Raw genomic sequence first — 13,481 nt, 5'->3', positions numbered from 1 at the left:
GGCAATCTTTGACCCCAGAGAGTAATATTTACTGATAGAGGGGTGACCTACCTGTGTATGTTTCGTTTTTAACTTATTTTTGGGGCCCACACTTGGTGATGCTCAGGGGTTGTTAATCATGGCTCTCTGTTCAGGAATTACTCTTGGTGGTGCTTGGGAGATCATATGAGATGCCAGGGATTGAACTTGGGTTAGCCACATGCAAGTTTATCCACACTGTACTATCTTCCTGGTCCATTTACATATTTTCAATGATGATTTCTTAGTTTTGGTGTCATACTTGGTAATTTTCAAGGGTTATACTGGCTATTCTCAAAGGGATCAAATATGGGGATTGAACTGCAAGGTCAGCCACATGTGAGCTAAGCATATATATATATATATATATATGTATATATACACATGTGTATACATATGTATACATAAATACATACATACATACACACATACATACATACATACCTTAGCTCCCTGCTTTGAGCCCTTAGAATACGAACTAATTTTGAATAATAAGAAAAATAGCACAGGCAAAAACTGGATTCTGCCAGTTTCTGGCTAGTTGCTAGCATTCCCCTCCTTTTGTGGGTCCAGTTTATCATGCCTCTTCCTGTGGGTCTCCCGAGAAGTCATGTGTGTCCCTCAGCTGGTAAAGAGTGTCTGTCACGCTTTCACTCAGTCTTTCCCCCTGAAACAGGTCGCCCGGGAGAGTGGTCCTGCCCACATGAAGAGCTTTCTGACCCGGGTGTCGGTCGGGGAGTTTGTGGGAGAGGGGGAGGGCAAGAGCAAGAAGATCTCCAAGAAGAATGCTGCTATTGCGGTTCTGGAAGAGTTGAAGAAGTTACCACCCCTGCCCACTGTGGAGCGAGTGAAGCCCAGAATCAAAAAGAAAACCAAGTCCATAGTCAGGGTAAGACTTTTCTGAATGGAGCTGGGGAGTGTGGATGGGTGGTACTGCCCTTATGAAGGATCTGCAGCTAATGCAATATCAGCTGGACTTGGTAGACTGTCCAGGTATCACTTTGTGATTCTCAGTCGGCTCCCCCACCAGCACAGACTGGAGCAAGGGAGGTAAGCACCACAGCTGAGTTTGTCCTGACTTTCCTGAGTGGGTCTCAGTAAGTGCTGTGGCCTTGGAGCCTCCCTGTGCTCAGGTCAATCTTGTTCTTCCTCCTTTCTAACTCTGCTCAGCTTCAGATGGAAACAAGAGGAAGGGATCAGGACCCAGAGATGTTTTACTCACACCTTTCTTTGCACTTGAGCTGTGTTAATAAAATGGTTCAAATGGTGCTGTCCTTCCATTTCGCCAGTCCCAAAGTAGACAATGGGGGATTGTAAGATCTGTTCTGTTTCAGTAACCAAGATGATTTATTTGCTATATTGATTTCCAAACTTTTCTTACATAAAATGGTATATGTATATAAAAGCATTCTCTGTTGGTTCTTTTTTTCACTTGCCACTTTTCACATCCCAGAAGCCATTCTTTTGTTGTTGTTGTTGTTGTTTTTGGGTCACACCCGGCAGTGCTCAGGGATTACTCCCGGCTCCATGCTCAGAAATTGCTCCTGGCAGGCATGGGGGGGACCATATGGGACGCTGGGATTCGAACCGATGACCTTCTGCATGATAGGCAAATGCCTTACCTTCATGCTATCTCTCCGGCCCCCAGAAGTCATTCTTGAAAGTGATTTAGATAGAGAAGTAATAGAATTCTTTTGGTGTGGCATAAAGATTGAGTTTCATTTTGCTTTCAGAGGTGATGTATTATGAGCCACTTTTTTAGATTTTTATACAACTACCATATTTGAAATGTATTGTTGAAAGCAAAAATGAAAGTTATGCCTGCCTGTTTCTGGAAATTGTCATTTTATCAGGAAGATTGTTACAGGGCATCAGGAGCATCTTTTGGGGATTGGTTTGGGCCATACCTGGTGCCACTCAGGGGTTACTCTTGGATCTGTGCTCAGAAATCGCTCCTGGCAGGCTTGGGGGACTATATGAGATGCCAGGGATCCAACCCAGGTTCGTCCCGGGTTGGGTGTGTGTAAGGCTGTGATATTGCTCTATCCCCTGGAAAAACTTTTTTAAAAGATTCGATTAATTCATAAAAGCGTCATTTCCTGGACTGTGTGAGCTCTCCATTGAAGAGGTCTGTGGCTAATGTGGTGTGTGGGTTCCGTTCCTTGTTCACTACAGAGCAGCCCTGAATGTGGCCAGGGGATGAATCCCATCAGCAGACTGGCCCAGATCCAACAGGCCAAGAAGGAGAAGGAGCCTGAGTACACACTGCTCACAGAGCGTGGCCTGCCTCGCCGCAGGGAGTTTGTCATGCAGGTGGGTAACAAGTCATTTGTCAGGCAGGTCGGTCAAGGAGTATGGACAACCCTGCTGCAGGGTTTGTCAGGCAGGAGGTTCAGGAGCATTGGGTTGTCCTGACTGTCTGGTCACAGCTCTGACAACAGTCATGCCGGATTCCTTCCCAAGTGTCATGTGCAGTGATCTCAGTGTGGGGTCCTATGCCACCACAGGTTCAGTGTGTCAGCAGATAGGAGCCTCTTGGGATAGATACCTTTAAGTAGAACTGCTTTCTCACAGAGCACTTCTCGGTTTACTTACTTTTTTATTGTATTGTGTTGTTTTTGGCCCACACTGGTGGTGCTCAGGAGTCACTCCAGACTCTGCACTCAGGAATCACTCCTATTGGGCTTGGGGGATGCATATGGCATTCGAGAGGTTGAACCCGGGTTGGCTGCATGCAAAGCAAGCACTCTACCCACTGTGCTATTGCTCCAGCCCCTTGATGGAGGGAAGGACATTCTTACTGTCATTTTGGTTTGGGTTTCCCTGCTCATCAGTAGGAGAAAGAAGTCTTTTTTCTTCTATTTCTTGTTCATCTGTAGTCTTTGGAGACTTGACTATTGAACTATTATATAGTTCCCTGAACCAACCAGGAGCGATTTCTGAGTGCGGAGCTAGAAGTGACCCCTGAGCACTGCTGGATGTGGCCCAAATAGCCCCCCCCCCCCCCAAAAAAAAAAAAAAAAAAAAGGATTGTCTTTAGAGGCTGGAGTGATAGCAAACCGGGTTTGTCTTGCATGCTGCTGGCCTGAGTTTGATCCCCAGAGCCTGCCAGGAGTGATTTCTGAGCACAAAGCCAGGAATAACCCCTGAGCACTGCTAGGTGTGGCCCAAAACAAAAAGGATGTCTTTTTATTTTAGCAGTAGTATTTATTTATTTATTTATTTATTTATTTATTTATTTTTTTTGCTTTGCTTTTTGGGCCACACCCAGTGACTCAGGGGTTACTCCTGGCTATGCGCTCAGAAATCGCTCCTGTCTTGGGGGACCATATAGGACATTGGGGATCGAACAGAGGTCTGTCCTGGGTCAGCCGCATGCAAGGCAAGCACCCTACTGCTGTGCTACCGCTCCGACCCCAGCAATCGTATTTTCTTAGAAATTTTATTCATCCACGCCTTCAGTTGGACTGCTGCCAACAATAGTGTTGAAAATCACAAATCAGACCATGCATGAATTCTGTTTGGTGTAGGCATACTTTCAGCCAGGGAGTGATAAATGTGGTTCTGGCATGAGGATTGTAGGATGTTTTTATTTATATAAATAGACTGAAAGTCAAACAGTACAGACGCTTCATTCTCTTCATTCATATCTGATGTGTCTGTGAATGCTGCTGCTGAGCTAGCTTGGAAATAGCCTGTTCCCCTTCCGCATAGCAGTTTATTTGTAGCACCTGGGCTTCTGGAATAATATGTCCTCCCATTCAGTCATCTTCACATGCTCAGAGGGACACCTTTGATCCCAGGCTTAGAGGGTAATCCTGTCCCCACCCTAGAACATTTCCACAGACAGAGACAGCAAAGGGAAGGGATGCCCCTCAGATCCAGATCGTTAAATGTTGAATTAGGAATGAGGAGCTTTAAATTTTATTACCTGTTTTTTTTTTTTGGGGGGGGTGGGGGCACACCCAGCGGCGCTCAGGGATTACTCCTGGCTCTGCCCTCAGAAATTGCTCTCCTGGCTTGGGGGAACTATATGTGATGTCGAGGATTGAACCCAGGTCCGTCCCTGGTTGGCTGTGTGCAAGGCAAACACCCTACTGCTGTGCTATCTCTGACCCCAGCCTGTGTTTGTTAACTAATGTAATTTTGGGCTTAAATAATTGAATTTGTAATTGCTACCTTTAACTGGCTGTTTAGTAATTGGTTCTGGCAGGTTCAAGCCAGCCAGCTTTAGGGCACCAGGTTAAGATTAGCTACTTCCGGGGCCGGAGAGATAGCATGGAGGTAAGGCGTTTGCCTTGCATGCAGAAGGACGGTGGTTCAAATCCCGGCATCCTATATGGTCCCCTGTGCTTGACAGGGGTGATTTCTGAGTATAGAGCCAGGAGTAACCCCTGAGCACTGCCGGGCGTGACCCAAAAACCAAAAAAAAAAAAAAAATTAGCTACTTCACTTCATTCTGGTATCTTCTATTAGTGCAGCGTTTCATCACTGATCTAATCCCTTCTTGCAGGTGAAGGTTGGGAACCACAGTGCCGAGGGAACTGGCACGAATAAGAAAGTGGCCAAACGCAATGCAGCCGAAAACATGCTGGAGATCCTTGGTTTCAAAGTCCCGCAGGCTCAGCCAGCTAAGCCAGCCCTCAAATCTGAGGAGAAGGTGACTCCTGGGCCCCGTGTTTCTCAGTCTCTTTCCTCATGAGGTGTCCTTCTCGTCTCGTGTTAGGTTAGGGAACTCAAGCTTCCCTTTCCTGGCCTAGAGCGACCTACAGAGCATGGCCAGTTGGGACCTTCGTCTGTCTATGGTCATGAGGTGATACAGATGGGCTGTGGATTGAGTTGTGATTATTTCAGGAACTCTCGAGTGTGGGGAGCCTGCACCCTGGTCTCCGTCTGAAAGAGTGGTTGAGGCTTTGGGATTTGTGAGTAGGATCCTTTTGTTTGCTCTCAGGTGAGGCCTGCCAGGCGCCCACTTTCCCTTTCAGAGCCAGCTTCGGCTTTTCTGGGCTTAACACTGTAGAGACAGAGCCAATTTGAGGGTTTAGAAAATGGTTTTTGTGTATGTGAATGGGATACTACTGAAAAACCAATGCTATATTGGCAGTCTTATTTCTGCCAACAAAGGTAAGTAGTATCCTCTGTGGAATTCTCATTGACCTTGCTTCCAGTCCCTAAAGGATCTTGTCTGGATAAACTAGGAAATGTTAGGAATGAGCCATTCACCTCAGCCACCCAGAGCCATGTGAAGCAGGAGATGAAGCAGCTGTAGCTGCAGACTTGGTCCAAGATCCAGAGCCCTAAGATAGTGACTGGGCTTTGGGCACTCTTCCTTAAGCTCTGTCTGTCCCTCCTCCCTCCCTCCTCACCACCCTTCCATATCTGAGGATTATTCTTGATTTATGAAGACATTTGAGGGCCAAGCAGCCTTGGGGGTCAAAACCAAAGCTGTCCTATGAAGCATATACTTCAGCTCTTTGTGTTATCTCCTCGCCCTATTTTGAAATTGGGGCCACCTACATAATTCCTTTCCTGATAAATCATGCCATCCTAGTGGTGCTTAGGGACCACACAGTCACAGTGGTGGTTCTCGGGGTTTCAAGTAGCCCACAAAGGGTCAAACTCAGGGCCTGGCACATACCAGCCGTATGCCCCACCGTTTATACTGGCTCCATCTCTCATTCTAAACTTTCTTCTCCCCTCCCTCCATCGCTGTCTTCCTACTTAACCCAGATCTGTTCCAGAACCACTCCTGGTACAATTCAGGGATTGAACTGGGTTTGGCCAAGTTAAGATCTTAACATGCATCCTCACTTCTTAGAAAAGGAGGAACCTTTGCCATTTTGTAGTTTCTTCTGTTTAGAAATGTGACTATGCTTCTTAATTGAGTGTTAGCTCTAGCCAGTATTCAGTCTACCAGATGTTTTTCTAAGCATTTGCCCAAAGGTGGGGATGAGAGAAAGGAGCAGTTGAAGCCAAAAGTCAACAAATGCTTACCTGGGCTTAGCTGCACTTCTGGCCTGCAGCAGCAGTATCTATAGCTGACAGGAGCCGCAGAGCACCGTGTACTGCAGAGCCTTCCTATTTATTGCCAACTTCTTTGCTTTATAACCAATTTGGGGAGCAAGGAAAGCACAACTTAGGAAAAAATACACATTTGGAAAGTGCCTTACTGTTTTTCATTTTATCCCTTTCATTGTCACTAAATACATATTTTATGACATGAAGCAATTTCATATCGTCGCATGCCACAAAGTGCAACCATCAGAATCTATTCTTCCCTCCCTACATACACCCCTTGTTCCACCCCTGTGGACAGACTGGATTTTTTTGTGTGGGCTGTTTTTGTTTTGTTTTTGTTTTGGTCACACCTGGTGATGCTCGGGTTACTCCTGGCTCTGCGCTCAGAAATCGCTCCTAGCAGTCATGGGGGACCATATGGGATGCTGGGATTTGAACCACCATCCATCCTGGATGCATTAAAGGCAAACATCTTACTGCTGTGCTCTCTCTCTAGCCCCAGACTCTGTTTTCGCATCGATATAAACCTGTTCAAAATGTGGTGTGATCCAGATATGTATATAGTGTGCTTGGGGTTATTTCTTCCTATGCTCAGAGAGTACTCTTGAGTGGTCAGCAGACCATGTAGGATTCTGGGATTCAAGTGCATTACCCATTGTGCTCTCTCTCCAGTCCTTGTTTCTGTTTTCAAGCTACTTTCTCCACTTTGGTGCTGTGGAGATATGCCTGCTTCCTGTGAGTGCAGAGCGTGTAGCCCTTAGTGCTGGTGACCCACACTCTTAGTGGTCTTAGGACACATGGGGAATCATTTGTTCAGATGGGCAAAGCAAGCTATGAGTCCCACTGCACGATCCATTCCGTTTTTTCCACCCTTAAATTTATGTGTTTGAGGCCAGACCCAGGAGAACTCAGGGATTACTCCTGGCTTTGTGCTCAGAAATTACTCCTGGCAGATTCAGTGGATCATGCTGATTGAACCAATTTGGCTGTGTGCAAGGAAAATGGCTTCCCCACTTGAAATCACTATGGCCCTAGCTGGTCTGTTCTGTTGTCTCCAATTTCAAAAGACTCAACACCAAAGATTATTGGTCATTGGAGCTCATGTAGCTTATAACAACAGAACATTTTCAGAAGTTTAATTTATGCTCATGATTGTCATCTTCTTTTTTAAACAAAGACACCAGTAAAGAAATCAAGTGATGGAAGAAAAGTAACCTTCTTTGAACCAGGCCTTGTGGATGAAAATGGGACTAGTAAGTGTGATGTTCATGTTGTCTTGCTCTGAATGGAATTTTAGGCTTTTCGTGGTTCCTGGTAGCAGCTAAGGTGTTATAGTGGGTTCCTAGGTGTGGGAAACAGGAGTAGAGGAGAGTAGGTTTGGAGTGGGCTCTGGCCCATCCCTGAGTTGCTATGGGAGGGCTGTTTGGGATTCTAGGATATCTTGCTGGCATGTGATTGTTGCTTGTCCCTTCCTAGGCACTAAAGATGATGAATTTAGGATGCCTTATCTCAGTCATCAGCAGCTGCCAGCTGGAATTCTCCCCATGGTGCCCGAAGTCGCCCAGGCTGTGGGTGTCAGTCAAGGACATCACACCAAAGATTTTAGTAGGGCTGCACCCAATCCTGCCAAGGCCACGGTAACTGCCATGATAGCCCGAGAATTGTTGTATGGGGGCACCTCGCCCACCGCCGAGACTATTTTAAAGAATAACGTCTCTTCAGGCCATGTGTCACATGGACCTCTCACTAGACCCTCCGAGCAGTTGGACTATCTCTCCAGAGTCCAGGGCTTCCAGGTAACTATCAGACCTGAGCTCTCCGTGCTTCTCTTAGCATATGATCACTGTGTTTGGAAATGAACTTCTTGGTTTATGAGGTGAATGAGCAGGGAAGAGAGGAGAATTATGTAGTTAGAACTGTAGGGTAAGAAAACAAAAAACCGGAGCCGGGAAGGTGGCGCTAGAGGTAAGCTGTCTGCCTTGCAAGCGCTAGCGTAGGACGGACCACAGTTCGATCCCCCGTTGTCCCATATGGTCCCCCCAAGCCAGGGGTGATTTCTGAGCGCATAGCCAGGAGTAACCCCTGAGCATCAAACGGGTGTGGCCCCAAAACCAAAAAAAAGAAAGAAAAAACCTTGTCTTTCAAATTAAAATTAAAACAATTCAAGCAAACCATAGGATTAGCCTTTAATTAATTAATTAATTAGTTTATTTTCGGTTTTTGAGTTACACCGGTGTCACTCAGGAGTTACTCCTGGCTCTGCACTCAGAAGTCGCTCCTGGCAGGCTCGGGGGACCATATAGGATGCCAGGATTTGAGCCATTGTCAGTCCTGTGTTGGCTGCGTGCAAGGCAAACGCCTTACTACTGTGCTATTGTTCCGGCCCCAGGATTAACCTTTAATTTAATTTGTAGTTATATGTATTTTTGTTTTATTTTTTGAAGTTCAGAAAGTATTTGTAAAAGGGAAAAAAAGAAGTAAAAGAGAAAAGAGCAAGAAGCATATTGTGTAGAGAGGTGTTGCTTCCCTGGGCTGAATTCCAGATACATTGAAATTTCAGAGAATATATCCATTCTTCTGGGTGGACATAGTTATGCATCTTCCATTGTTTCTACCCTTTCTTTCCCCCTATAGGTTGAATACAAAGACTTCCCAAAAAACAACAAGAACGAATTTGTATCTCTTATAAATTGCTCCTCTCAGCAGCCCCCTCTGATCAGCCATGGCATCGGAAAGGATGTGGAGTCCTGCCATGATATGGTACGTGAGCCGCAAATGGGCTTGTGGGTCCAGACCCACAAGCAGAGCTGTTTTCTTTTTTTTTTTTTTTTTTTTTTTTTTGGTTTTTGGGCCACACCCGGCATTGCTCAGGGGTTACTCCTGGCTGTCTGCTCAGAAATAGCTCCTGGCAGGCATGGGGGACCATATGGGACACCGGGATTCGAACTAACCACCTTTGGTCCTGGATCGGAGGCTTGCAAGGCAAACGCTGCTGTGCTATCTCTCCGGGCCCAGAGCTGTTTTCTGTTTGTTTGTGGGCCATACTCAGGATTTATTTCTGGCTCTATACCTGAAGTTCATTCCTGGGGCCTCGAGGACTATATTGGGTGCTGGGGATTGAACCCAAGTCAGCCTTGTGTGAGGCAAGCACCTATCAATTGTATTCTCTAGTCCCTGATTCCTTATCTCTGAAGACATTTTTTTTTTTTTTTTTTTTTTTTTTTTGGTTTTTGGGCCACACCCGGTGACGCTCAGGGGTTACTCCTGGCTATGCGCTCAGAAGTCGCTCCTGGCTTGGGGGACCATATGGGACGCCGGGGGATCGAACCGCGGTCCGTCTCCTAGGCTAGCGCAGGTAAGGCAGGCACCTTACCTCGAGCGCCACCGCCCGGCCCCCTGAAGACATTTTTTTTAAATGTGTGTGTGTGGGGTATGTGTGAGGAGGTTTGGGCCATGCCCAGTGGTACTTAGGAGTTTACTCCTAGTTTTGCACTCAGGGGTCACTTCTGGTAGTGCTTGGGGGACCAAATAGGATTTTGGGGATCGAACTTAAATTGACCACATACTAGGCAATCTCCTTATCTGCTGTGCTATTTCTCAAGTCCGTGGAGACTTATTGGATTCCTTTCTATTGTATATTAGGGCTTTAGTCAACCTTTCTCTTTCCCATGCTGGCTGGGGACATGGATATGGGTCAATGGGACGCTACCATCTGCTATATTTATTTCATCCTGTTATTGCAGACCGAGGTGGTGTTAACTGTAGCCAGGTGCATTGTTTTGGCATTCTGTCCCGACAAAATGACTTTTTCAGAAAGTATAGGGATATATCTCCATGGTAAAGTACTTGGCTTGCATGTGTGTATTCCTTCTGTTTGATCCCTGACACTGCCAGAAAAAAAGAAAATTTAAGGAAACCAAGGAATTATGTAAGTAAAAGGTAGTATATTCACCTAATGGAATATGATTCATTTAGCCTATTTTCAAAGATAAAATTTCCTAACAAGGCATTGTGGTCAGGTGATATTTTTTCTTCTTCCAGTTTTTGGTCACACCTGGCAGCACTCTGGGGTGACTTCTGGTTCTGTGCGCAGAAATTATACCTGGCAGGCTCTGGGAACCATAGAAGATGTGGGGGACCGAACCCTTGCTAGTCACATGCAAGGCAAAGAAACACTTTTTCTGTGCTATCATTCCAGCTCCAGGTTTTGTTTTATAAAAGGATATATATTATAACCTCTTGTTAACACTGGTTAAAAATGCTAGAGGTCGAACTTTGGTGAGGTGTGAGGTGTTTCAGAGCTATAGGCTTGAGTTGTAATAATCAGAAATGAGAGGCCAAATTATTACTCAATTGTACAGCACACACTTTTCATACATAAGTACCGATTTGATCTCTGGCACTAAAAAAGAATACAAAAAATTTAAAAGGAAATAGGAATAAATGGTCAGCCTGTGAGCTCAGTCTTTTTTTTTTGTTTGTTTGTTTTTGGTTTTTGGGTCACACCCTGCATCTCTCAGGGTTTACTCCTGGCTTTCCGCTCAGAAATCGCCCCTGGCAGGCACAGGTGGGATGCCGAGATTTGAACCACCGTTCTTCTACATGGAAGGCAAACACCCTACCTCCATGTTATCTCGCAGGCCCATGTGAGCTCAGTCTTGACTGCTCAGGAGAGAGACAGAGACAGACACCTCACTCTCCACCCACCCACACAAATATGTAATAAAATGAGCAGTTGTAATGATTTGATAAACATGATTTTAATTCTCAGTTTCTGAACTTGTACTTCAAACAGAAAAGGCACGAGGGGCCGGAGCAGTGGCACAAGCCATAAGGCATCTGCGTTGCGCACGCTAGCGTAGGACAGCCTTGGATCCTCTGGTATCCCATATGGTCCCTCAAGTCAGGAGTAACCCCTGAGTGTCACTGGGTGTGGCTGAAAAACAAAACAAAAAGGCAGGAAAAGGCTGTTCAGAGGTGGGGTGAGGTGTCTCCTGCTGGGCTATAGGAAGTCCTGGACTCCTGGTTCTGTCTTGTGCGTATTCTGAGCTTTGGCTGGGACTCACCTCTCCCATCTCCCCTGCTAGGCTGCCCTGAACATCTTAAAGTTGCTGTCTGAGTTGGACCAACAAAGTACAGAGATGCCAAGAACAGGAAATGGACCAATGTCTGTGTGAGTCTTCATTTTTGTGTTAAAATGATATTTCTGCTAGGTAGTAGTGAAAAACATGTCTCAACTTCTTTCTATCCTTAGTTCCTACAAGGTTTCCAAAGTATGCACAATTTTGCCCTTTTTTTAAAGTTTAGAATATTCATATGATTCAAAATACATTTCAGTTTGCATGTGGGTGTGGGGGTGTGTTGGGACTTAGTAATGCTCAGGGCTTACCCCTTACTTTGCTTAGGTATCACTCCTGGTGGGGACATCATATGGTGTGGAGGATTGAACCCCATTAGGCTCTGTGCCTTACCCGCTATACTATCTCTAGGTGTGCAAAAAATAATTTTTAAAAGGTACAGTACATAGTGCTATAATTATTTCCTTTCCTTGGCCTCCATTCTCCCCATACCCTATTTAGATACGTTTTTATTTATTAGTATTTTCTCCCCAGTATCTTTTATTTTCTGGGGAGTTTGGGACCATACCTGGTGGTACATTGCTAGAGATCAAAAACCAGCCTCTTAAACTGTGGAGGCTGCATTTCAGCCCTTTGAGCTTTCTCTAGTTATATGTCTTTGTTTTGGGGGTCACACCCAGCTGTGCTCAGGGATCACTGATGTTCTAGGAACCGTATGTGGTACCAGTAATTTGAACTCAGGTTGGCAGCGCTTTTTCTCCTGTATTATCTCTCCAGTGTGCGGCCCCCTCCCCATCTTCCTTTATGCAAATATCGTCTTCATTCCTTCCCAGAGATAGTGTACCATATACATGTTACTTGTTTTCATGTGACAGTACATTCTGGAAAAGTATAATTTTAATTAATTACCATAAATTCAGGCCTTCAGTTGTTTGCTAATAGCTTCTATTTCTAACTACTTGTAGATTTCAAAACCGGTGTCCTTGTCTTTTCTTCCTTAAAGGTGTGGGAGGTGCTGAACCAATTTTGGCGATGAAGCATTATAAAATCCCAATCTATATACTGAAAATACTGAAACTACTTTGAAAATTTGGAATTTCTGATAGTTCCAGTGGACCGAGCCACCTTGGGGAAAGACCTGGAGACGGCAGTGCTCACATGGCAGGTGCAGGAGGTGCAGCTGTGCTCACGTGGGTGGACTCTGGTTTGTCCGCACAGCAGCAGCTGCAGGGGATGTGGACCTGTTCGGCTGTCCTAGGCTCCACTGGGAACCGAGTGGAACCTAGGAACCAGGCCCCTGCCTGGGCACCTCAGTGTTGAGGGATTTTTGTTTTCTTTTGTTTTGCCCCATGGTTGTGTGAAAGAAGAAACAGGAAGAATCCCTTTTCAAACTGGCTCATCAAACACTTTTGGACAAACCCTGGACACCCGTACTGGAGAGAGGCTTTAGCTCTACCCCAGAGCTCCAAGCACCAGAGAAAATCAAATGCTTCCTTCTCAGCGCAAGCTAATCTTTGTCCTGCGCTCAGGCCCATCTTTTGACCCCTGCTTTTCTCTTCCAGTTTCATTTTTTTCTTTTTAACATGACACTATATTGTATCTAGTTATATAGCACAGTTTAGAAACTTGTCTGACTTTATTCAATGTATGTGCTTATGCATTTTATTTTGTTGGACTAAACCAGGACCATTTCAGTGATACAAATTGTGTGCCCTCTGGTTAGCAAAATAGTCCTGACCTCAGAAATTTTGAGGATGTCTCGGTTGTATAAATTGGAGAGTTTAGGAATTTTAAACTTGAAATGATCATTTGGTTCTATTTTATTAATATAACAAGACATCTACAGATGGACTTTAATCTTTAGTCTCAAAGATTTTATAAACAATTGTGTGAATATATGTAGGGCTCTGGAGGGCACATAGCTTTCACTATACACACTACAGGATATGAACTCCATGTAGTATGCAAGACTGCGGATTGATTTTCCTTGAGTGCTTCATACTGTTGATTACATCTCCATGTAGGGCTGGAAAGAAAGACGCGTATGTCTCTCACCCTGTGCTTCTGCTGCTGTCAGCGAGCACATTTGTGCAGTCTGGGGCTGCCTGTGGTGTGAGGCAGGAGGCCCCGGTCAAGCACTGCTTCCATTCATTGTTTACGCTGGAATTTTTTCTTCCCATGGAATGTAAGTAAAATTAGTGTTTGTTACAAATAAATGGTAATACTAAATTTTTTTTGTTAATTTATTTTCAAATGCCTCTATTGTTAGATTGCTTCCCTCCCACCTGCCCCCTTTTATTATTTTTAAGAAGAATCTTTGTAAATGTTTGTGAGTCCATCTGGGCAAAATTATAAAGATTTGAAATA

The 13,481-nt window shown here is 45.1% G+C and overlaps 1 protein-coding gene across 1 annotated transcript in view; it reads left to right on the top strand.

The window, feature by feature from the left end:
- The window catches only part of STAU1 (staufen double-stranded RNA binding protein 1), a 41,803-nt gene extending 29,435 nt beyond the window's left edge, over positions 1–12,368 (top strand). Inside the window, exons 7-14 of the mRNA XM_049781366.1 lie at positions 695–907; positions 2,194–2,331; positions 4,532–4,678; positions 7,214–7,289; positions 7,513–7,832; positions 8,671–8,796; positions 11,124–11,209; positions 12,118–12,368. Coding sequence (XP_049637323.1) covers positions 695–907; positions 2,194–2,331; positions 4,532–4,678; positions 7,214–7,289; positions 7,513–7,832; positions 8,671–8,796; positions 11,124–11,209; positions 12,118–12,133 — 1,122 coding nt within the window. The 3' untranslated portion in view covers positions 12,134–12,368. The remainder of the gene's footprint in view (positions 1–694; positions 908–2,193; positions 2,332–4,531; positions 4,679–7,213; positions 7,290–7,512; positions 7,833–8,670; positions 8,797–11,123; positions 11,210–12,117) is intronic.
- The last annotated feature ends 1,113 nt before the right edge of the window (positions 12,369–13,481 follow it).

The sequence above is a fragment of the Suncus etruscus genome, chromosome 9 (assembly GCF_024139225.1).
Source record: "Suncus etruscus isolate mSunEtr1 chromosome 9, mSunEtr1.pri.cur, whole genome shotgun sequence".
Classification (NCBI taxonomy): domain Eukaryota; kingdom Metazoa; phylum Chordata; class Mammalia; order Eulipotyphla; family Soricidae; genus Suncus; species Suncus etruscus.
Note: the sequence above shows the minus strand (reverse complement) of the source record. Positions and strands in the feature narration are given on the sequence as shown.